Source organism: Phascolarctos cinereus, unplaced genomic scaffold (genome assembly GCF_003287225.1).
Source record: "Phascolarctos cinereus isolate Bilbo 61053 unplaced genomic scaffold, phaCin_HiC Scaffold_4;HRSCAF=312, whole genome shotgun sequence".
Taxonomy (NCBI): Eukaryota; Metazoa; Chordata; class Mammalia; order Diprotodontia; family Phascolarctidae; genus Phascolarctos; species Phascolarctos cinereus.
In genome coordinates, this window is record NW_027555847.1 from 714,226,467 (window position 1) to 714,243,935 (window position 17,469).

General features: G+C 48.3%; 1 protein-coding gene across 1 annotated transcript; it reads right to left on the minus strand.

The window, feature by feature from the left end:
* Positions 1-504: 504 nt before the first annotated feature.
* On the minus strand, positions 505-13,392 carry CRYBB1 (crystallin beta B1). The gene is made up of 6 exons (XM_020996657.2): positions 13,274-13,392; positions 11,808-11,992; positions 8,555-8,673; positions 4,319-4,451; positions 1,924-2,066; positions 505-853 (listed from the first exon to the last, which is right to left on the minus strand). The coding sequence occupies exons 2-6, from the start codon at positions 11,985-11,987 to the stop codon at positions 673-675; spliced, it is 756 nt and encodes a 251-aa protein (XP_020852316.1). The 5' UTR covers positions 11,988-11,992; positions 13,274-13,392; the 3' UTR covers positions 505-672.
* Between the last annotated feature and the right edge of the window lie 4,077 nt (positions 13,393-17,469).

Sequence of the window (17,469 nt, forward strand, 5' to 3'; positions counted from 1 at the left end):
AACTCGTAGAATTGTAAAATCATGGAATCTTAGAATCTGAAATGTCCTTGGATGTCATCTCATCCACCTTCCTAGGGGTAGAAGGTAGAAGTGTATTGGGATAGCACTCGTGCGCATATGCATATGTGAGTAGGGTGTGAAATACTGATAAAGTAGATTGGCCCCTCACTGACTTACAAATGTTCATTGTCATTTTATGGACCCAAGAAGATTAGGTAATAGACTCCAAGAAGCCTGGAGAATAGGATATGAGGATCCCAGATCTAGAGATGGAAGAGACCTTCAAAAGTCACCCAATCCAACCCCCTCATTTTACAGATGAAGAAACAGAGCCCCAAAGAAATTAAGTGACTTGCCCAAGGTCACAAGCTACTCAGAGGCAAGACTGGATTCAAACCCAGATTGTTAGACTCCAATGCTCTTTCCAGTGATGATCTCATGGCTAATGGCGCAGATCACTTCCTAGGGACAACAGATTCCAATAGAAAGAATGGGTTTGGGGCATGGAAAACTTTTATTCAAATTGTCAAGAGTGTGTTTAGGCACAGTGGAGGGGAGGGGGTGAAAAAGCTGGGACCTGGGCAGCCCATCGCCCTGAGGCACACAAATGACTCTCTACTTGGTGTGAGCCTCTCAGGCTTTGATCAGTTTCCCAACACTGGGGCCATGTTCTCACTTAGGCAGACTGGTGGGGATGGGGAAGCATCCCTTCTGGTGCCACTGCATGTCCCTAATTCTACGGACGGACTGGATCTGGGGCTGGTAGGCAGACCACTCATTCCAGTGCTTGAACTCGCCTGGCTCAAACAGATATTGGTAGCCTCGGTAGCCAGGGTACTGGTAGCCAACCCATCTGAAAGAGAAAGGAGAATGGGCTAAAAATGGAGAGTCCTTAGGCTGGCATTGGGGTCCTTCTGTGGTTGTCCCCATCAGAGCCAATCAGGCAGCCTTATCACCCATTGCCCCCCTCCTCCCAAGCCAGCCTGAATGGCCTCCTCCCTGACGCACAGACAGGCCAGGCTCATGGCCCCTCTTTACCTTTTGCTCATGCCTGTTCCCCATATTTGCAATGATCTCGATGCACTCTTCTGAATTGCTTGCTTCAAGCTAAGCCCAAGTTCTACCTCTTACATAATTCTTTGTATATAGGTCCTTACATTCCTCCCCCTTCCAGGTCCTCCTCCTCCCCTCTGAATTCCTAGTGCGTTGTTTCTGTAATTCATTTGTCACTGAAAATATACTTCACAGGTTTGAGATAATAGAATCTAGACTACCAGAGATGTGAGAGTGGGGATCAGGGTTCCAAGAGTGGGGAATGTGAGAGCTAGAAGGGACCTTAGAACAGGCGGTGCCAGAGCTGGGAGGGGTCTTAGAACTGGGAATGTCAGAGCTAGGAGGACCCTTAGAAGAGGGGATGTCAAAGCTGGGAGGGGCCTTAGAACTGGGAATGTCAGAGCTAGGAGGACCCTTAGAAGAGGGAGTTCCAGAGCTGGGAGGACACTTAGAACTGGGAATGTCAGAGCTGGGAGGGGTCTTAGAACTGGGAATGTCAGAGCTGAGAGGACCCTTAGAAGAGGGTATGTCAGAGCTGGGAGGGGCCTTAGAACTGGGGATGTCAGAGCTGGGAGGGGTATTAAAACTGGGAATGTCAGAGCTGGGAGGGGTCTTAGAACTGGGAATGTCAGAGCTGGGAGGGGCCTTAGAACTGGAATGTCAGAGCTGGGAGGATCCTTAGGGTCCTAGAATATAGACTATTAGAGCTAACTGGGGCCTTAGGGACAAATCTAGTCCAATACCTTCACTTTACAGATTAAGAAATTGAAGTCCAAAGAGCAACTTCCCAAAGTTCCCTAACTAATCAGTGTCAGAACCAGAACTAGAACCCAGATCTAGAATGAAGGGCCCTGTGGCTACAATACTTACGTGCCACTGGGCACCCTCACGCTGCCCACGCGGTCGCAGAAGCCATAGGCCCAGAGACTGGGCACATCGTCCTCATGAATCTCCATCTTGTTCCCCTTGAAGTTAGTACATTCGAACAGGCAGATCTTGTGGTCTAGAGAATCCTGGGGTGGAGGAGAGAAAGGGGCTAGGGCCTCAGGGACTGGAGGCCTAGAAGGGGGGTCAGAACCATGGGCCTTCAGCCTCTTTAGTTCCACCAACCCTCATGTCTTCCTCACTTACTAGAAATGTACTAGGGATACCGACTCATACCCTGCCTTCAAAGGGCTCCTAGTCTCATGAGGGAGGGATAAGTACCCAGATAATTATGATAGGAGGGGAAGAGAATAAGTACAAAGGGAAGGCAAAATATTAGGAGAGATTAGCTGGGAGAGAAGGTCTGAGCAGGAAGGAAGGAAATGAGCATTTATTAAGCACCTACTATGTGCCAGGCACTGTGATAAGCACTTTACAAATATGACTTCATTTGATCCTCACGACAGCCCTGGGAGGTAGGTGCTGTTATTTACAGATGAAGAAACTGAGGCATGCAGAGGTAAGGGAATTGCCCAGGGTCATACAACTAACAAACAGCTCAGGCCAGATCTGAACCCAGGTTTTCCTCACTCCAGGACCAGCTCTCTATCCACTGCATCATCTGGCTGCCTCCAAGAAGGAAACCTCAAAGGAGAGATAGAATCTAATTCAGGCCTTGTAGGAAGGAAGGATTTTAACTAGGATGAGATAGGGTGGTCTATGGTGCAAAGTCTACTGAAGGTAGAGCAGTAATGACCATTTGATGCCTGGGGCAACTCATTTGCTACCAAGGAGGGCCCAGTATAAGAAGACAAAGAGCAATCCAAAGGATTGGTGGGGGTGAGGGGAGTTGGGGAGAGAAGCAGGGGTGGTTCTAGCTAATTACTTGCTAAGCTCAGTCATTTCTACATTTCATACTATAAGCATCCTAAGTAGCCCCCTACATTCTGGCACCCTGGGGCAAAGCTCTGGCCACCCCCACCCTAGTTACAGCACCAATATGAGGCCTGGGGGTGGACTGACCAAAGATACAGAGAAATTGATAGGAAGAATAAGAATGAGGACAGCAAATAATCCAGAATTACAGAATTAGTGAGTTAGAAGGGACTCCAGTAGCCATCTTGACCATCTTACCATCTTGGTTGCCCTACTCTGGATGCTCTCCGGCTTAGCCATGTGCTTCTTAAACTCAGGTTTAAGGTTCCTACACAATTCATACACAAAAGGAACCCTCATTCTAACAGACCCAGCAAGTGATCCTCCATTCTCTACTCGAAGACTTCAAATGAGCCCTTTCCACTTGGGGATGGCTCTAATTCTTGGAAGCTTTTCTTTACATCAACCCCAAATTCACCTTTTTTTATTTTTTGCACCTTCTACCCATCATTCCTGGTTCTGCCTTCTGAGACCACCACCAACAAAGATGTCAATGAACAAAGCTGATCCCTTCTCATCTTGTCAGTCCCATAAATACTCAAAAGCAGTTATCATGTGTCCCCTGAGTCTTCTCTGTCTGTAGGCAAGCAGTCCCAGGTTGAGCAGGAGTGGGGATTCTGCAGCCTCCAGGCCACACGTGGCCCTCTAGGTCCTCAAGTGCGGCCCTTTGACCGAATCCAAACTTCAAACAGGTAAGGCCATTATCCAAGCTGAGGAACATAGATTTAGAGCTAGGAGGGAATTTAAAGGCCATTGAGTCCAACACTCTCAGTTGACAGTTGAGGAAATACTAGGTCACGTGACGTGCCTAGGGTGACTTGGCCAATATGCGTCAGAGACAGGAGTTGAGCCTAGATCTAGTATCTATGCACTCTACCTACCGACCCTTGGGTGGGTGGGGGAAGGGTTAGCATCTTCAGAGATGTCTCCAACTGTGTATGAACAAGAGAGGTTATTCCTTGGCCCTTTCCCTCAACTAAGAATTTGTCCCCAGGTGCCCTTTTCCTTATTATGGCCTCAGAACATCTTGCCACTTGCCAGTCTTCCCCTTCATTGTAGATAGCTTGCCTGAAGCCATGTCTGAATGACTCCACAGCCAGACTGCTCACCATTCTGACATCCTGCCTCTTGAAGCTTATCAATATCTTTTCTAAAATATGGTGTCTCATACTCAACACAATAGTCCAGATATGGTCTGACTGAGGCAGAGGACAAGGGAGCCATCCCCTCCCTCCTTGGGGACTAACCAACTTTTTGGTCCTCAATACATACTCTTTGTTTGAGTGACTGTCTTACAGAGGCCTGCCTGGTCTCCCCATCTTTCCCTTTCCTCCCACCTCCCTTCTCTAGGTCTCTCTTTTTGTCAAGCATCCTGTCTTCAGTTCTGTGGCCCCCCAGCTCTCACCATCTTGATGGGCCGGAAGGACATGAGGCAATCACTACGGTAGCTGCAGGACCAGGTGTCCCATCGGGGATACTCGCCCTTCTCCAAGATGAACATCTCTCCCCGGAAGTTGGACTGCTCAAAGGCCACCCATCTGTGCCAGTGATCCAGTGGACACAAATCAACGGGGCAGGAGGCATGCAGAGAAGAAAGAGGCCATTAGCAAAAGCCAAACAAATCCAGCAAAGTCAGCTTGGGGAAGGAGGAGTGCGTTAGGTGGGGGAGTAGGTGGGCTGCCCTTCTTTATTTCTGGATGGAGAGAGGATGTAGAATAGTGTTGTAGGACAACTTGGTGGGAGGAGAGGATCGCAAAGCATCTATAGGCAGTGTGTTCCTAAGAAAACCAACAGCATGGGATTGGGAGAATGGGATCTGACTGCTAGGTCTAACTCTGCCACTGAGCAGCCATGTGACCTGGACCAAGCCACTCCAAAGTCCCTCTGGGTCTCAGTTTCTTCATCTGTAATATGAGGAAATTAAACTACAGCAGGGGTCCTGGACATGTGTGTGTGTGTGTGTGTGTCTGTCTGTCTGTCTGTGTGTCTGTGTCTGTGTCTGTGTCTGTGTGGAGAACCCTTTGCCAGTCTGCTGAAGCCTATAGACCTCTTCTCAGAATAACATTTTCCAATGCATAAAATAAAAAATGCATGAGATAACACTTCAAGGTTAAAAATGCTCTGAGACTCTTGAGGCATCCTATATTGAAATACAGTTAGCAAAATATATATTTTGAAGTTTGAGGACCCCAGGTTAAGGACTCCTGAATTAGGGGATTGTTAAGATCCATTGCCTTGCTGCTAGTGGCTTATGGGCTATGTAACTCCATCCTTTAAACTCTGTGCTGGTGAACTGAGTTCCAAGGAGAAGCTTGAGAAGGAGAGAGAAGAGGGGAAGACCTAGAACAAATGAAGAAAGTTACAGGGAGCAAGATTTCAATTTTGGATAAGAATGATTTTCAAATCAGGTAACAAACACGCTTTGCAAACCTTCAAGCTGTCTATGAATGCTAGCTAGCCCACCATTCTTATTCTTGGTACCATTCTCATTCTTATATTTTTGTTTTGAGGAGGGTACAGACCCAGATTTGCTGATTTCATTGATGAGGGTAAATCCCAAGGAAGGAATTCCCTCTACCAATGCAGACCAGCACATGCTTTGCAGAGAGTTGCCTGATTGGGGGGGGCATGAAAGAAGTCTTAGAATCATAGATTTAGAGCTAACGGGGACCTCAAAGGTCATCTAGTCATCTGGGCAGCTGGGTAGTACAGTGGCTAGAGTGCTGGGCCTGGAGTCAGGAAGATTCATCTCCCTGAGTTCAAATCTGGCCCCAAACACTCACTAGCTGTGTGACCCTTGGCAAGCCACTTAACCCTGTTTACCTCCGTTTCCTCATCTATAAAATGAATTAAAAAGGAAAATAGCAAACCACTCCAGTATCTTTGCCAAGAAAATCCTGCAAAGGGTCACAAAGAGTTGGACAGGACTGAAAATGACTGAACTGACCCTTCCCCATTTTCTTCCTAGTCCAACTCCCTTACAGGTGAGGAAACTGAGGTTTGGGGTGGGGGTGGGGGACTTGCCCAAGACTGTGCAGTCAGCATGTATCAGAAGCATTACTTGAACCCAGGTTCTAGACTCCGTCTGGCTCTCTGTCCATTACTTCTGATAGTGAAGATATTCCTGACATTTGGAACTGTCCAACAAAAGAATTCACCTTTAGACAATGAGCTTCTGAGAGCATCAGGCTGTAAGCTTTTAGCTTTCAAGGGGGTTTTAGGGGTTATTTAGCCCAAACCCCCAGTTTTTCAGATCTTTGCAGAATTGCCCAAGGCCACGTGGGTAATAAGCATCTGAGCCAGGAAACAAACCAAGGTCCTCTGCCTCCAGATTGAGTGTGCCCATCATCCCATCGCGCACTTCCACTACTGACAGAGAACATGGATGTGGGGTGATCTCCCCAGGGCTATGCTTATTTTTGCTCTCTGCTTTCCAAGAGGAGAGGGGCCTTGGCCACAGCCTGAGTCACCAGGCTCAGCTTTCCTGGTTGGCGAATCATCAGTCTTATTTTTCCCCCACCATGACTTGCAAGGGATCAGGTGTTCTGGAAGAGTGAAAACTGAAATGGAGGAGCTTTGCCTCTGACCAGCCTCGTCTGGAGCCAACAGGAATCGTACATAGGTCATTCGTTTACTGCCTCTAACTTAAAGGCAAGAGTGGAAAAGAGCCCTGCCCTGGGCGAGGAGGCAGCAGACCTGGGTTCTAGCCCCAGCTCTGCCATCGATTTGCTGTGTGACGTTGGAAAAGTCACTTCTGAATCACTGTAAGGGGTCTGGAAGCCCACTTTGCCAGGAATATCATAGAAGGGAGTCAATACAGTAAGAATGGGTTTGAACCAGGAGATATTATCTCCAAGGACCCCCTAAATCCCAGAAATGGATGATTCTATTATGTGACCTCTTCCTATGAGGGCATTTGTGTTTTCACAGGGAACCTTTAAGCCAAAGGAAGAAATGTCTAATGGTAGAATTTCAGGGACCTTTTTGGTAGGAGCTATTTTAGCAGGGGGAAGGTCCAGGGGGCCCTTTGCTTAATTTGCCTGAGTCTCCAATATCTTAATGAACCTAAGCTGGGGTATGCGCTCCCTAAATATATGCTCTCCTTAACTGTTTTCTCTTACAGGACCCCGAGACTTCCTCACTTGGGCTCCCTTCACCCTGGGTTTTGCATGTACTTCTGTCTCTGCAGAAAGAAAAGGTTTAGAAAGTGGAGACAGGACACCCAGCCCAGCTGGGGAGCCCAGCTGAAGTCTGGCCCTGAAAAAGTGCTCTAGGTTTGAGTCACCACCACAGAAATAAGTTTCAGAAAACTAAACAGGCCTTAATTTAGCCTTCCACATCTCTGAAACCTCTGTCCCTGGCAGAAGCATAAGGAACAGAAAACTCGGGTAGACCAGGGGTAGTGTTGAGCCCAGGAGGTTCAGGGGCTGGGACATTCTCTGAAGCTGGCTGCCAGGACCCACTGTGGCCAGCTTAGGGTAGGAGAGGATCTAGAGGCCAAAGTTTCTGTTCTTCAGTCTGCTCTCAATTGCTGTCCTCTATGGGGCAAAAAGTATAGAATGTCAGAGGTGGGAGCGCCCTGAAAGCAGAGAATGTCAGGGCTGGGAGGGACCTTAGAACAGGGAATGTCAGAGCTGGAGGACCTTAGAACAGGGAATGTCAGAGCTTGGAGGGGCCTTAGAACAGGGAATGTCAGAGCTGGGAGGGGCCTTAGAACAGGGGATGTCAGAGCTGGGAAGTGCCTTAGAACAGGGAATGTCAGAGCTGGGAGGACCCTTAGAACAGGGAATGTCAGAGCTTGGAGGGGCCTTAGAACAGGGAATGTCAGAGCTAGGAGGGGCCTTAGAACAGGGGACATCAGAGCTGGGAGGGGCCTTAGAACAGGGGATGTCAGAGCTGGGAGGGGCCTTAGAACAGGGGATGTCAGAGCTGGGAGGGGCCTTAGAACAGGGAATGTCAGAGCTGGGAGGGGCCTTACTTAGAACATGGAATGTCAGAGGGGGGAGGGGTCTTAGAAGAGACAACATGAGAGCTAGGAGAGGCCTGAGAACATGGGATGTTAGAACCCCGGAGAGCACTAATTAAAATCCTTCATTTTACAGGAAAGAAACAGGCCTATAGAAAGAAGACAGATTGCCCAAAGACACAGAGTGAGTCAGTGGCAGAGGCATTGCCCAAACTCAGGTCTTCATAATCTCCCAGTTCAGTCCTCTTCCTCTGGCCATGGAAGGTGGGAGAATGAGAGGGAAGGGGGTGGCATTTGGCTGTGCCCTGGGCTGGACACAGAATCCCCTGAGTTGTGACCACAGGAATGTGTGGCAGGGCCGGGCCCGAGACAAAATCATGACGGGGCAAATTTCTGATCCTATGCCACCCTTTCTCCAACCTCACCCAGATACCACGTCTTCCTCTCTGCCTTTTAATGTGCCTTCCCTGTCTTCCTGTTCTGCCCTGCAGAAATCCCTGAAAGGGACAACTGTCCATCTCTGCAGTACTTGGCACAGGACAGCCTGGCCTCTTGGCTGACCTTGAGTGGAGCTCAGTAAGTCTCTGGGGTTAAGCCCATGTCCTGACTGTGATAGAGAGGCTCTCTCCCAGACAGCAACCCTTCTCCTCCCAGACCCCAGGTGGTCCCACTCACGGTCCTGAGATAACAATGATGCTTCGAACTCGATCAAATCCTCGGTCTCCCAGATTCATGCATTCCCCTGAGAATTCCACACGGCGGCCTTGGAAGTTTTCCTGATCGAAGACCACCAGCTGGCCAAACCACAGGGAAGAAAAGAGGTCAGAGGGAGGCAGTGGGGGAGACAGAAACAGGATGGCACGTCTCCCATCTTAGAATCAGGAACCCTTGAATTCAAACCACACCTCAGACACTAAGTTTGTGTCTGATCCAGTCCCTCAAGCTCTGTGCCTCAGTTTTCTCATCTGTAAAATGAGGGATTTGGACCTAATAGCTATTAAGATTTCTTCCAGAGCTGAATCTATTATTCAATGACACATTCCCCTAATCTCTCCCTGATTTTTAGGGGGGAGGTGACATAGATAGACCTGCCCCCTCCCAATTCTCTCTTTGTCTTCCTCTCTTGAAGATTCAGAGAATGTTAGAGCTAGCCCATTGCCCTCACTTGATAGATGAGGAAAGTGGGGCCCAGAAATGTTCCTAGGTCTGTGGTCATAAGGCCACTAAGTGTCAGAGCAGGGACACTTTCTGGGTCTTTCTCCATTTTGCCCGAAGCTCGCCCATTCTTAAGGGCCCATGTCAAAATGCCATTTCTTTTGAGCAGCCCTCCCAGCAGATCAGAACCTCCCAAGGAGAAAGTAAGCCCCTTGAGAGTAGGGAGTATTTTCATTTCAACAATTTAATAAACCCTTGAGAAGCTTCGCTTCTACCAGGAGCATATAACATATATACAAATATTCAGTCATTTTTCAGTCATGTCCAACACTCTGTGACCCCATTTGGGGTTTTCTTGGAAGATACTGGAGTAGTTTGTCATTTCCTTCTCCAGCTCATTTTACAGATGAGGAAACTGAGGCACACAGGGTGAAGTGACTTGCCCAGGGTTGCATAGCTAGTAAGTGTCTGAGACCAGATTTGAACTAGTGCTTTGTATATAGTAGGAGACTGGTGGACCTTGGGTCTGGAAGGATTCTTAGCCTTCTGTGAACTCAAAATTACTTCCCTTTCATATCTTGAAGCTCCAAGGCTCTGTTTGAGAGCTGAGTCTTACAGTATGCTCTTCCTGATTCCCTCTCCCCGCCAAATTGCTAGTGCTGGCCCCTAACATCACTTTGTATTTACTTCTTGACACATATGTTGTTTCCAACCAGCCAAAAATGTCCCCTTCCCCTGGATTAGATTTCTGCAAACCAGCTGTGTCCACAGATGGTCTATTCTACTCTTTCTTTAAGCCCCGAGCAAGATTCAGCCTTCTGACCCAGGGAGCAGGGTAGAGATGGAGGAGGGGGAGGGTTCCATCAGAAAATATTTCTCTTTTCCTTCGGAGGGGTCTTTAGAAATCTCCCCAAATAGCCTTTCCCTTTCCTTCCCCCCTCCCACTTCCCAATTTCTGTGCTCCTGTGGAATTCATATCAAACAATTACTTAAGCACCAGAGCTCTGGTTTAGATGGTGAGGGAAATAAGGAAACGAGACAGAATCATGGGCTCTTGGAGCTTCAGGGGGTCTCGAAGCCCAGCTAGCCCTCCATGTGTCTGAACCGGGATTTTTCTAAAACACCCCAGACAAGTATATGCTTTGTCACTGATCAGTTGTGCCTGATTCTTTATGTCTCTGTTTGGGGTTTTCTTGGCAAAGACACTGAAGTGGTTCGCCATTTTCTGCTCCAGCTCATTTTACAGATGAGTAACTGAGGCAAACAGAGTGAAGTGACTTGCCCAGGGTCACACAGCTGGTAAGTGTCTGAGGCTGGATTTGAACTCTGGTCCTCCTGACTCCAGGGCTGGTGCTCTATCTACTGCACCACCTCACTGCCCTATATGTTTTATAGAATCATAGATTCAGAGCTGAAAGGCACTTTAGCAGCCCTGAGTCTATCCCCCTCAATATACAGATTAGGAAACTGAGACAGATAGTGGTGAAGTGACTTGACCAGGGTCACACAGTTAGTAAGCGTCTGAGGGGGGATATTGAACCTGGGTCTTCCTGACTACAGGTCCCAGTGCTCTATCCACTACTCCATACTACTTCCTGTGGTCATTCTTTGGTCCATCCTATGGTTTGAAGGCCTCCACTGAAGGGGAACCCAGTATGTTTGAAGGAAGCCCGTTCTTATATGAGATAACTCTTCTTGTAAAAAGCCTAAGGGCAGCTAGGTGGAACAGTAGATAGAGCTCTGGCCTTGGAGTCAGGAGGACCTGAGTTCAAATCCGGCCTCAGACTCACGACACTTACTAGCTGTGTGACCTTGGGCAAGTCACTTAACCCCAATTGCCTCACTAAGGAAAAAAAAAAAGAGAGAGAGAGCACGCCTAAATCTGCCTTCATGGCAATTTTGACCTTTCCTGTCCAGTTGAATATGTTTACGTTCTTTTTCACATGACCACCCTTCGGACACATGAAGGCTACAATCATATGTTCCCTGAGCCTTCTCTTCTTCTATATAAACACCCCCTCCCCCCATCCTTTCAACTGATTTTCATGAAGCATAATCTCAAGGGGGCAGTGGTTAGAGCGCCAGGCCTAGAGTCAGGAAGATCTGAGTTCAAATCTGGCCTCAGACACTTACTGTGTGACCCCAGGCAAGTCACTTCACCCTGTTTGGCTCAGTTTCCTCATCTATAAAATGAGCTGGAGAAGGAAACGGCAAGTTACTTCAGTATCTCTGCCAAGAAAACCCCAAATGGGGTCACGAAGGGTCAGACACAGCTGAAAATGATTGAACGGCAAAATCTCAAGACCCTTCACCATCCTGGTTGTCCTCCTCTGCCCCTCCCCCACTGTCCAAAATCCAGCTGTTAGAAGTGAGCACACTAATCTGGATCTGACCTGACCGAGATCATAGCTCTAGAGTCATAAATGACCCCAGAGCCCATCTGGTCCAACCCCCTTATTTGTAATTAGTTGAGGAAACCCAGAGATGTTAAGTGACTGGTCCAATATCACACAACATCGGAGATAGGATTTGAAACCAGGTCTCTGACTCCAGAGCCAGGATTGGCTCTGTCTCCCAACGGATCATGTTAGCTTTCTTGGCTGGCCTGTCACACTGTTGACCCATATCATTACTCAGTTGGCAGTCCACTGAAACCTCTGGATCTTCTTCATATGGCCCCCAACACTTGCCCTTAGGTCAGCCTGGAAGTCCCTTCTCATTTAGGGGGAGCAGGGGAAGCCGTGTCTTTTTGGCAAACCTCAACGGCCCTTACCTTGAAGCCTCCCATGGGCAGTTCCCCAACCTTGGAGCTGGGGACGGGAATGGAGGCAGGAACCAGAGCCGGGGTGGGTCCAGGAGGGGGCACTGAGGCAGGTGTCCCTTTTTCCTTTCCCTCCGTGGCTGGACTGGCAGCAGTGGTTGGGGCTGTAGGGGCCTTTGCAGGCTGGGACATGGTTCCTACTTAGAGAAATCCAGAAGAAAAGCCCAAAAGCAGAGGTGAGCTCAGAACAGGGGCACCCTTCATGTCTCCTCCCCCTTCCCTTACCCACACCCATCACTGAAGTGGACAATCTGGGTCCGAATCTTATCTCTGCTACTTATTCCTAGTGTTGACCTCAAGCCTTAGTCTCCTTCTCTGTAAAATGAGGGGCTTCTTTCTAGATCTGAGGTTCTTAACTTTGGGTCCAAAGACCACTTTGGATAGATTTCAAGAGGTCTTTGAACTTAGATGAGGAAAAAAAAATTACATCCTTATTTTCACTAACCTATAAGTGACACTTAGCATTTCCTTCACTTATGAAAGTAGACCACAACACATGGGGTCCACAGAATTTACCAGACTGCCAAAATCGATAAAAGAGGATTTCTGTGGTCCCTTCCAGCTCCACGCAATTCTGAGTCAGTCCACCCCTCTTAATTTGTAGACTCCAAGGAAGCTGAGGCTTGCCCAGGACCATCCATCCACGTGGAATGGCAGAGCTGAGGCTGAGGCTGAGCCTTCTGGCCCCTAAACTTGGGTCCTTTCTAGAGGACAGAGTTTTTTGCCTTTCTGCCAACTATGGGCAAAAACATCAGTATCTGTCACTAGGGCACCCCTGCTCTCCACATCTGCCACAATATTAAAAAAAAATTAACAGATTGGATCTTGGAGCCTCTCTGGGCTGGGCTATTTCTGCTAGCAATACTAACCACTCATATGTCTACAACTCTTTAAAGGTTTACAAAGGATGCTTTCATGAAATAGTTCTACAAGGAAGCTAGTGCAGATGTTATTTTCTCCCATTTTACAGGTGAAAAAACTGAGGCCCAGAGAGGTTAAATGTCATGAAGATCAAGACCACATAACTAGTAATCACAATAGAAGCTTGGTTTGGCTCTCCTGGCCACATACAGTATATATCAGGAAGAGAGCTAGATGGCTCAGTGGTTATAGCACTGGACCCGGCATCAAGAAGACCTGAGTTCAAATGTGACTTCAGACACTTACTAGCTGAGAAAGTCACTTCAGTTCAGTCTGCCTCAGTGTCCTCATCTATAAAAAAAGTGAGGTTATTACTAACACCTATCTCCTAGGGTGGTTGTTAGGATCAAATGAGATATCTGCATATCTTAAAGTTCTATATAAATGTTAGCTGTTGTTATTAGTATCATTAGGAAGGACTTTGCATGTGCCTTTCTCTTTTTCCGGCTGGGCATTAGGTTTTAGCTCAGGGTTCACTCAGAGAGGTGTCCTCTTACCTGGGGAGCAACTTTTGTCCTGAGTGCAGGGGCCTGGGCCGGGGCTGTGGTTGGCAGTCTGGGGCCACTCCTAGGGTTTTATAGTCTGGCAGCAGCAGAAGCCTGTGGGGGGCCACACAAAGGAGGTGCTGGGTCAGCAGGCCTCAGGGGCTGCCCCTCAGGGCTGCTCTGTCATCACTTCCTTTGGGAGATGATCTGGGGGGTGGGAGGAGCCAGGGGTCAGGGCCTAGGTCCCCTCTCTTTGGCCTTCTCAATGCTGAGGGCAGCAGGTCCCATTATGCCGTGCACACAAAGCCCTGATGGGCCATTTTCCCACTTCAGCTCATCTGTTTCATGCCAAAGGCCCTACTGGTGAGTGGGTTTCCCCAGAAGGGTCTCCCGTCAAGCATGCCCCTTCTCACTGGCATCCTGACTCACACCAGGATCTTGCCCTGGTCACCTGGAGGCACTTCCTTTCTTTAGCTCAGTTTCTTTATCCTGATAGATTGTAAGCTCCTGGAGGGCAGGGAATGTTTACTTTTTGTATCCTCAGCACCCAGCCCAGTGTCCGGCACACAGTAGGCACTTAATAAATGCTTCTTTATTGCTCACTTGACTCTAAAGTAAGGCTCAAAGGACCATTAGGGTTGCAGACAATGCCAGAAGTCATCTGGTGAAACTCTCATTTTATACATATGCCCCAAAGGGGCTGAATGACTTGTCCACAGCTCTGGGCACAGTGGGCCTTCAGCCTAGTCAGTCAATCAACAAGTATTAATTAAGCACTTACTACATACAATGTATTGGGCTGACTCACTGGGGATGGAAAGAAAAGCAAAAACAATTCCTAACTTCAATGAGCTAACATTGGAATAAGACCAGATCTTCGGAATCCACTCTTCCTGCTACCCCCTGGGTAGGGGGTGCCATAGTGCATAGAGCGTCAGGCTAGAGACAGGAAGATTCATCTTCATGAGTTCAAATCCAGCCTCAGACATTGCTAGCTGTGTAACTCTGGGCAAGTCACTTCACCCTGTTTGCCTCAGTTTCCTCATCTGTCAAATGAGCTGGAGAAGGAAATGGCAAGTCACTCCAGTACCTCTGCCAAGAAGACCCCAAATGGGGCCGCAAAGAATCAGACATGACTGAAATGACTGCCCAACAACTTTTACTCTACCCTTATTTCCTTCAGGGTTGCATTCATCACATCTGCAACTGGAGGAGATTTTAATAGCAATCCTCATTCCACACAGAAGGATTGGAAGGGATAATGAATATGGAAGTGCTTTGGCTGATATATTTTTTGTATTCTTTTTTCTTTTGGCTAGGCAAGGGGTTAAGTGACTTGCCCAGGGTCACACAGCTAGTATGTGTTATGTGTCTGAGGCCGGATTTGAACGCAGGCCCTCCTGAATCCAGGGCCGGTGCTCTATCCACTGCGCCACCTAGCTGCCCCTGCTTTGGCTGATATGAAGAGTTGTCTATAAGGGCTTAAAGTCCATATGGCCCGAGAGATAAGCCCTCAGTCTCAATTTCCTCTCCATAAAATAGGGACACTAATATTTGTGCTGTCTATCTCACAGTGTCATGGAAGGATGAAAGGAAGGAAATAAGCATTTATTAAGCTCCTGCTGTGTGCCAGATACAGTGTGCTAAGTGCTTCACAAAGAGCCCAGGGCTCTTTTCAGGATAGCACAGAAGGGAGACACTTGTAATACTGTGCAATACACTTTGGATTTGAAGCTAGGAAGACTTGGAATTTTCTGTCTGTGTGTGACCTTAAGCATTTCACTTCATCTCTGGGCCTCAGTTTTCCCACTTATAACATAACAGAATTGGTCTAGATGACCTCTAACGTCCCTTTCAGCTCTCTATGTATGATGCTCTGAAGGGGCCGTTTCTGTCCTGTTCGCTTACCTAGGTCCACCTCCCCATTCAAAGGGATTGTGGTAGGTCAAGTTTTAGACTGAGGTTCAGAGAAGGATGGGACCTTAAAGGCCATTAGCGCCCCCCCCCATTTTACAAAGGAGGAAACTCAAGTCTAATGACTTTCTCAAGGTCATATAAATAGAAAGCTGGGCATTGAACCCAGGTTCTAACCATCCAGGGCTCTTTCCACTTCCTCACTTAGACACCTGAGGAATTCCAGGTGCTTCAGGCATTGGCCTTCAGGTGAGATCTGTGTTTCTCTTCCCTTCTCCTCCTTCTTCCTCCTAGTGACCTCCCCCTGCCCTCCCCACAATGCTTCCTCCTCTAGCTTTGTGCCCACTCCCGGCTGGCTGCCAGGCCCTCTTGTCTGCTCAGACACCTCTCTTCCTACTATCTCTCATCCCAGGCCAGGAGAGAGGGGGGAGAGTGGGTGGAGGTGGGCACCTGTTGCATTTGCCTTTGGAGTCTGAGCCAAGGGCCTGTGGGAAGGTTCCTGAGGATGTGGGGGCCACCCACATTTCCTTACTTTGAAGTAAGGCCAGCAGCTTCCACAAGCTTCCAGCTGCTGCCCAGATTGCCAAGGCCTTGGCTGCCAGAGCTGATTCTCAAGAGGAAACTGGGGGTTGAGTTCTCCATGGACCCCAGGACAAGTTGTTCTCTGGCTGAGGGGGCTGGCACTATTTCCATTGAGAACTGACCCACCATTTTTCTTGATCCATCACTGACACTCATCAGACTGTCCTGGTTCCCAGGCCCAGGCTGTCCCCACTGCACTATTTCATTTCTCAGGCTGCCATGATCTCCTGTGAAATGCACTTACCTCAGATGCAGATAGCCATTGCCTCAGAGGCTTATTAGCTGGAAGACCATAGATCTTGGAATGCTAGAGCTAGGAGGAAATTTAGAACAGAGGATGTTAGAGTTGGAAGGGACCTCAGAACATAGAACCTAGAATGTTAGACCTGAAAAGAATCTTAGAACATAGACCATGGATGATAAGAGTTGGAAGGGAATTTAGAATTTAGATGACAGAGATGGATGGGACCTTGGAATAGATTATTCAAACTATAGAGGACCTAAGAACATAAATTAGAAGGAAGCTAAAAACAATGAACATGGAAAATAGGACATTATGTCTGGAAGGGACCTTAGAGGAGAGAAGAAAGCATAGAATGTAGACTTTTGGATGGGAAGGACCTTTGAGCCTAGAATGTCAAGGCTGGAAAGCACCTCCCACTGGAGCTAGAAAGGACCTGATACACAAACTGGGAAGAATCTTGAAACATTGAACATAGAACATAGGATGTTAGCAAGAGAAGGCACCTTAGAACAAAGAGTACTAGACCTGGAAGAGCGCACAGAACAGAGAATAGAGCTAGGAGGAGTCTCAGGGCAGAGAATGTCTGGGCTGGGAGGGGCCTTAGAACAGAGAATGTCAGGACTGGGAGGGGCCTTAGGACAGGGGATGGCAGAGCTGGGAAGGGCCTTAGGGCAGGGGATGTCAGGACTGGGAGGGGCTTTAGAACAGGGGATGTCCGAGCTGGGAGGGGCCTTAGGACAAGGGATGGCAGAGCTGGGAGGATGTCACAGGTAGATTGGGACTTAGAACATAGACTGTCCGAGCCCCCAAAGATCTTTCTTTGTTGTTGTTGAGTCAGTTTCCAGTTGCGTCTAACTCTTCATGGTCCCTTTCGGGGTTTTCTTGGCAGAGACACTGGAGTGCTTTGCCATTTCCTTCTCCAGCTCATTTTATAGATGAGAAGACTGAGACAAACAGAGTTAAGTGACTTGTCCAGGGTCACACAGCTAGTAAGCGCCTGAGGCCAGATTTGAACTCAGGAACATGAGTTTTCCTGACTCCAGGCCCAGCGCTCTATCCACTGTGATGTTATCTAATCCAAATTCATCCTTTGCAGATGAGAAAACTGAGGCACAGAAGGGGGATTTGCTCAAAGCAGATGGTGACTGAGCAGGCCCCAGTGACCTGGGGCAGGCCTGTCCTCACACACTGTGGAGGGAGAAGATGAGTCCCAAGAGAGGAGGGCAGAGAGTAAGTGACCACACAAGAGAAGTGATTCAAACCCGGGTCTCCTGGCTCAGGTCCAGGCCTCTCCCACTGATCCATGCCGCCTCTTGTAGGCTCTTGTGACCCTCACTGTGGTTCTGAGGGGTTAGTAGCCTAGAACGTGACCCGTAGAACCATCTCATCTCCTGGCAGTGCCTGGCTAAGGGTTGGAAGGATCTAGAGTCAGAAAGTCTTGAGTTCAAACCAGCCTGAGAAACTTACT

What these genes read in the sequence shown, in the direction of transcription:
- CRYBB1 (XM_020996657.2), bottom strand. Translation starts at nt 11,987, where the DNA reads ATGTCCCAGCCTGCAAAGGCCCCTACAGCCCCAACCACTGCTGCCAGT. An exon ending in ATCATTGTTATCTCAGGACC is followed by an intron (nt 4,452 to 8,554) that starts GTGAGTGGGACC and finishes TCACTGGCACAG; the next exon opens with ATGGGTGGCCTTTGAGCAGT. An exon ending in CCTTCCGGCCCATCAAGATG is followed by an intron (nt 2,067 to 4,318) that starts GTGAGAGCTGGG and finishes CCTCCACCCCAG; the next exon opens with GATTCTCTAGACCACAAGAT.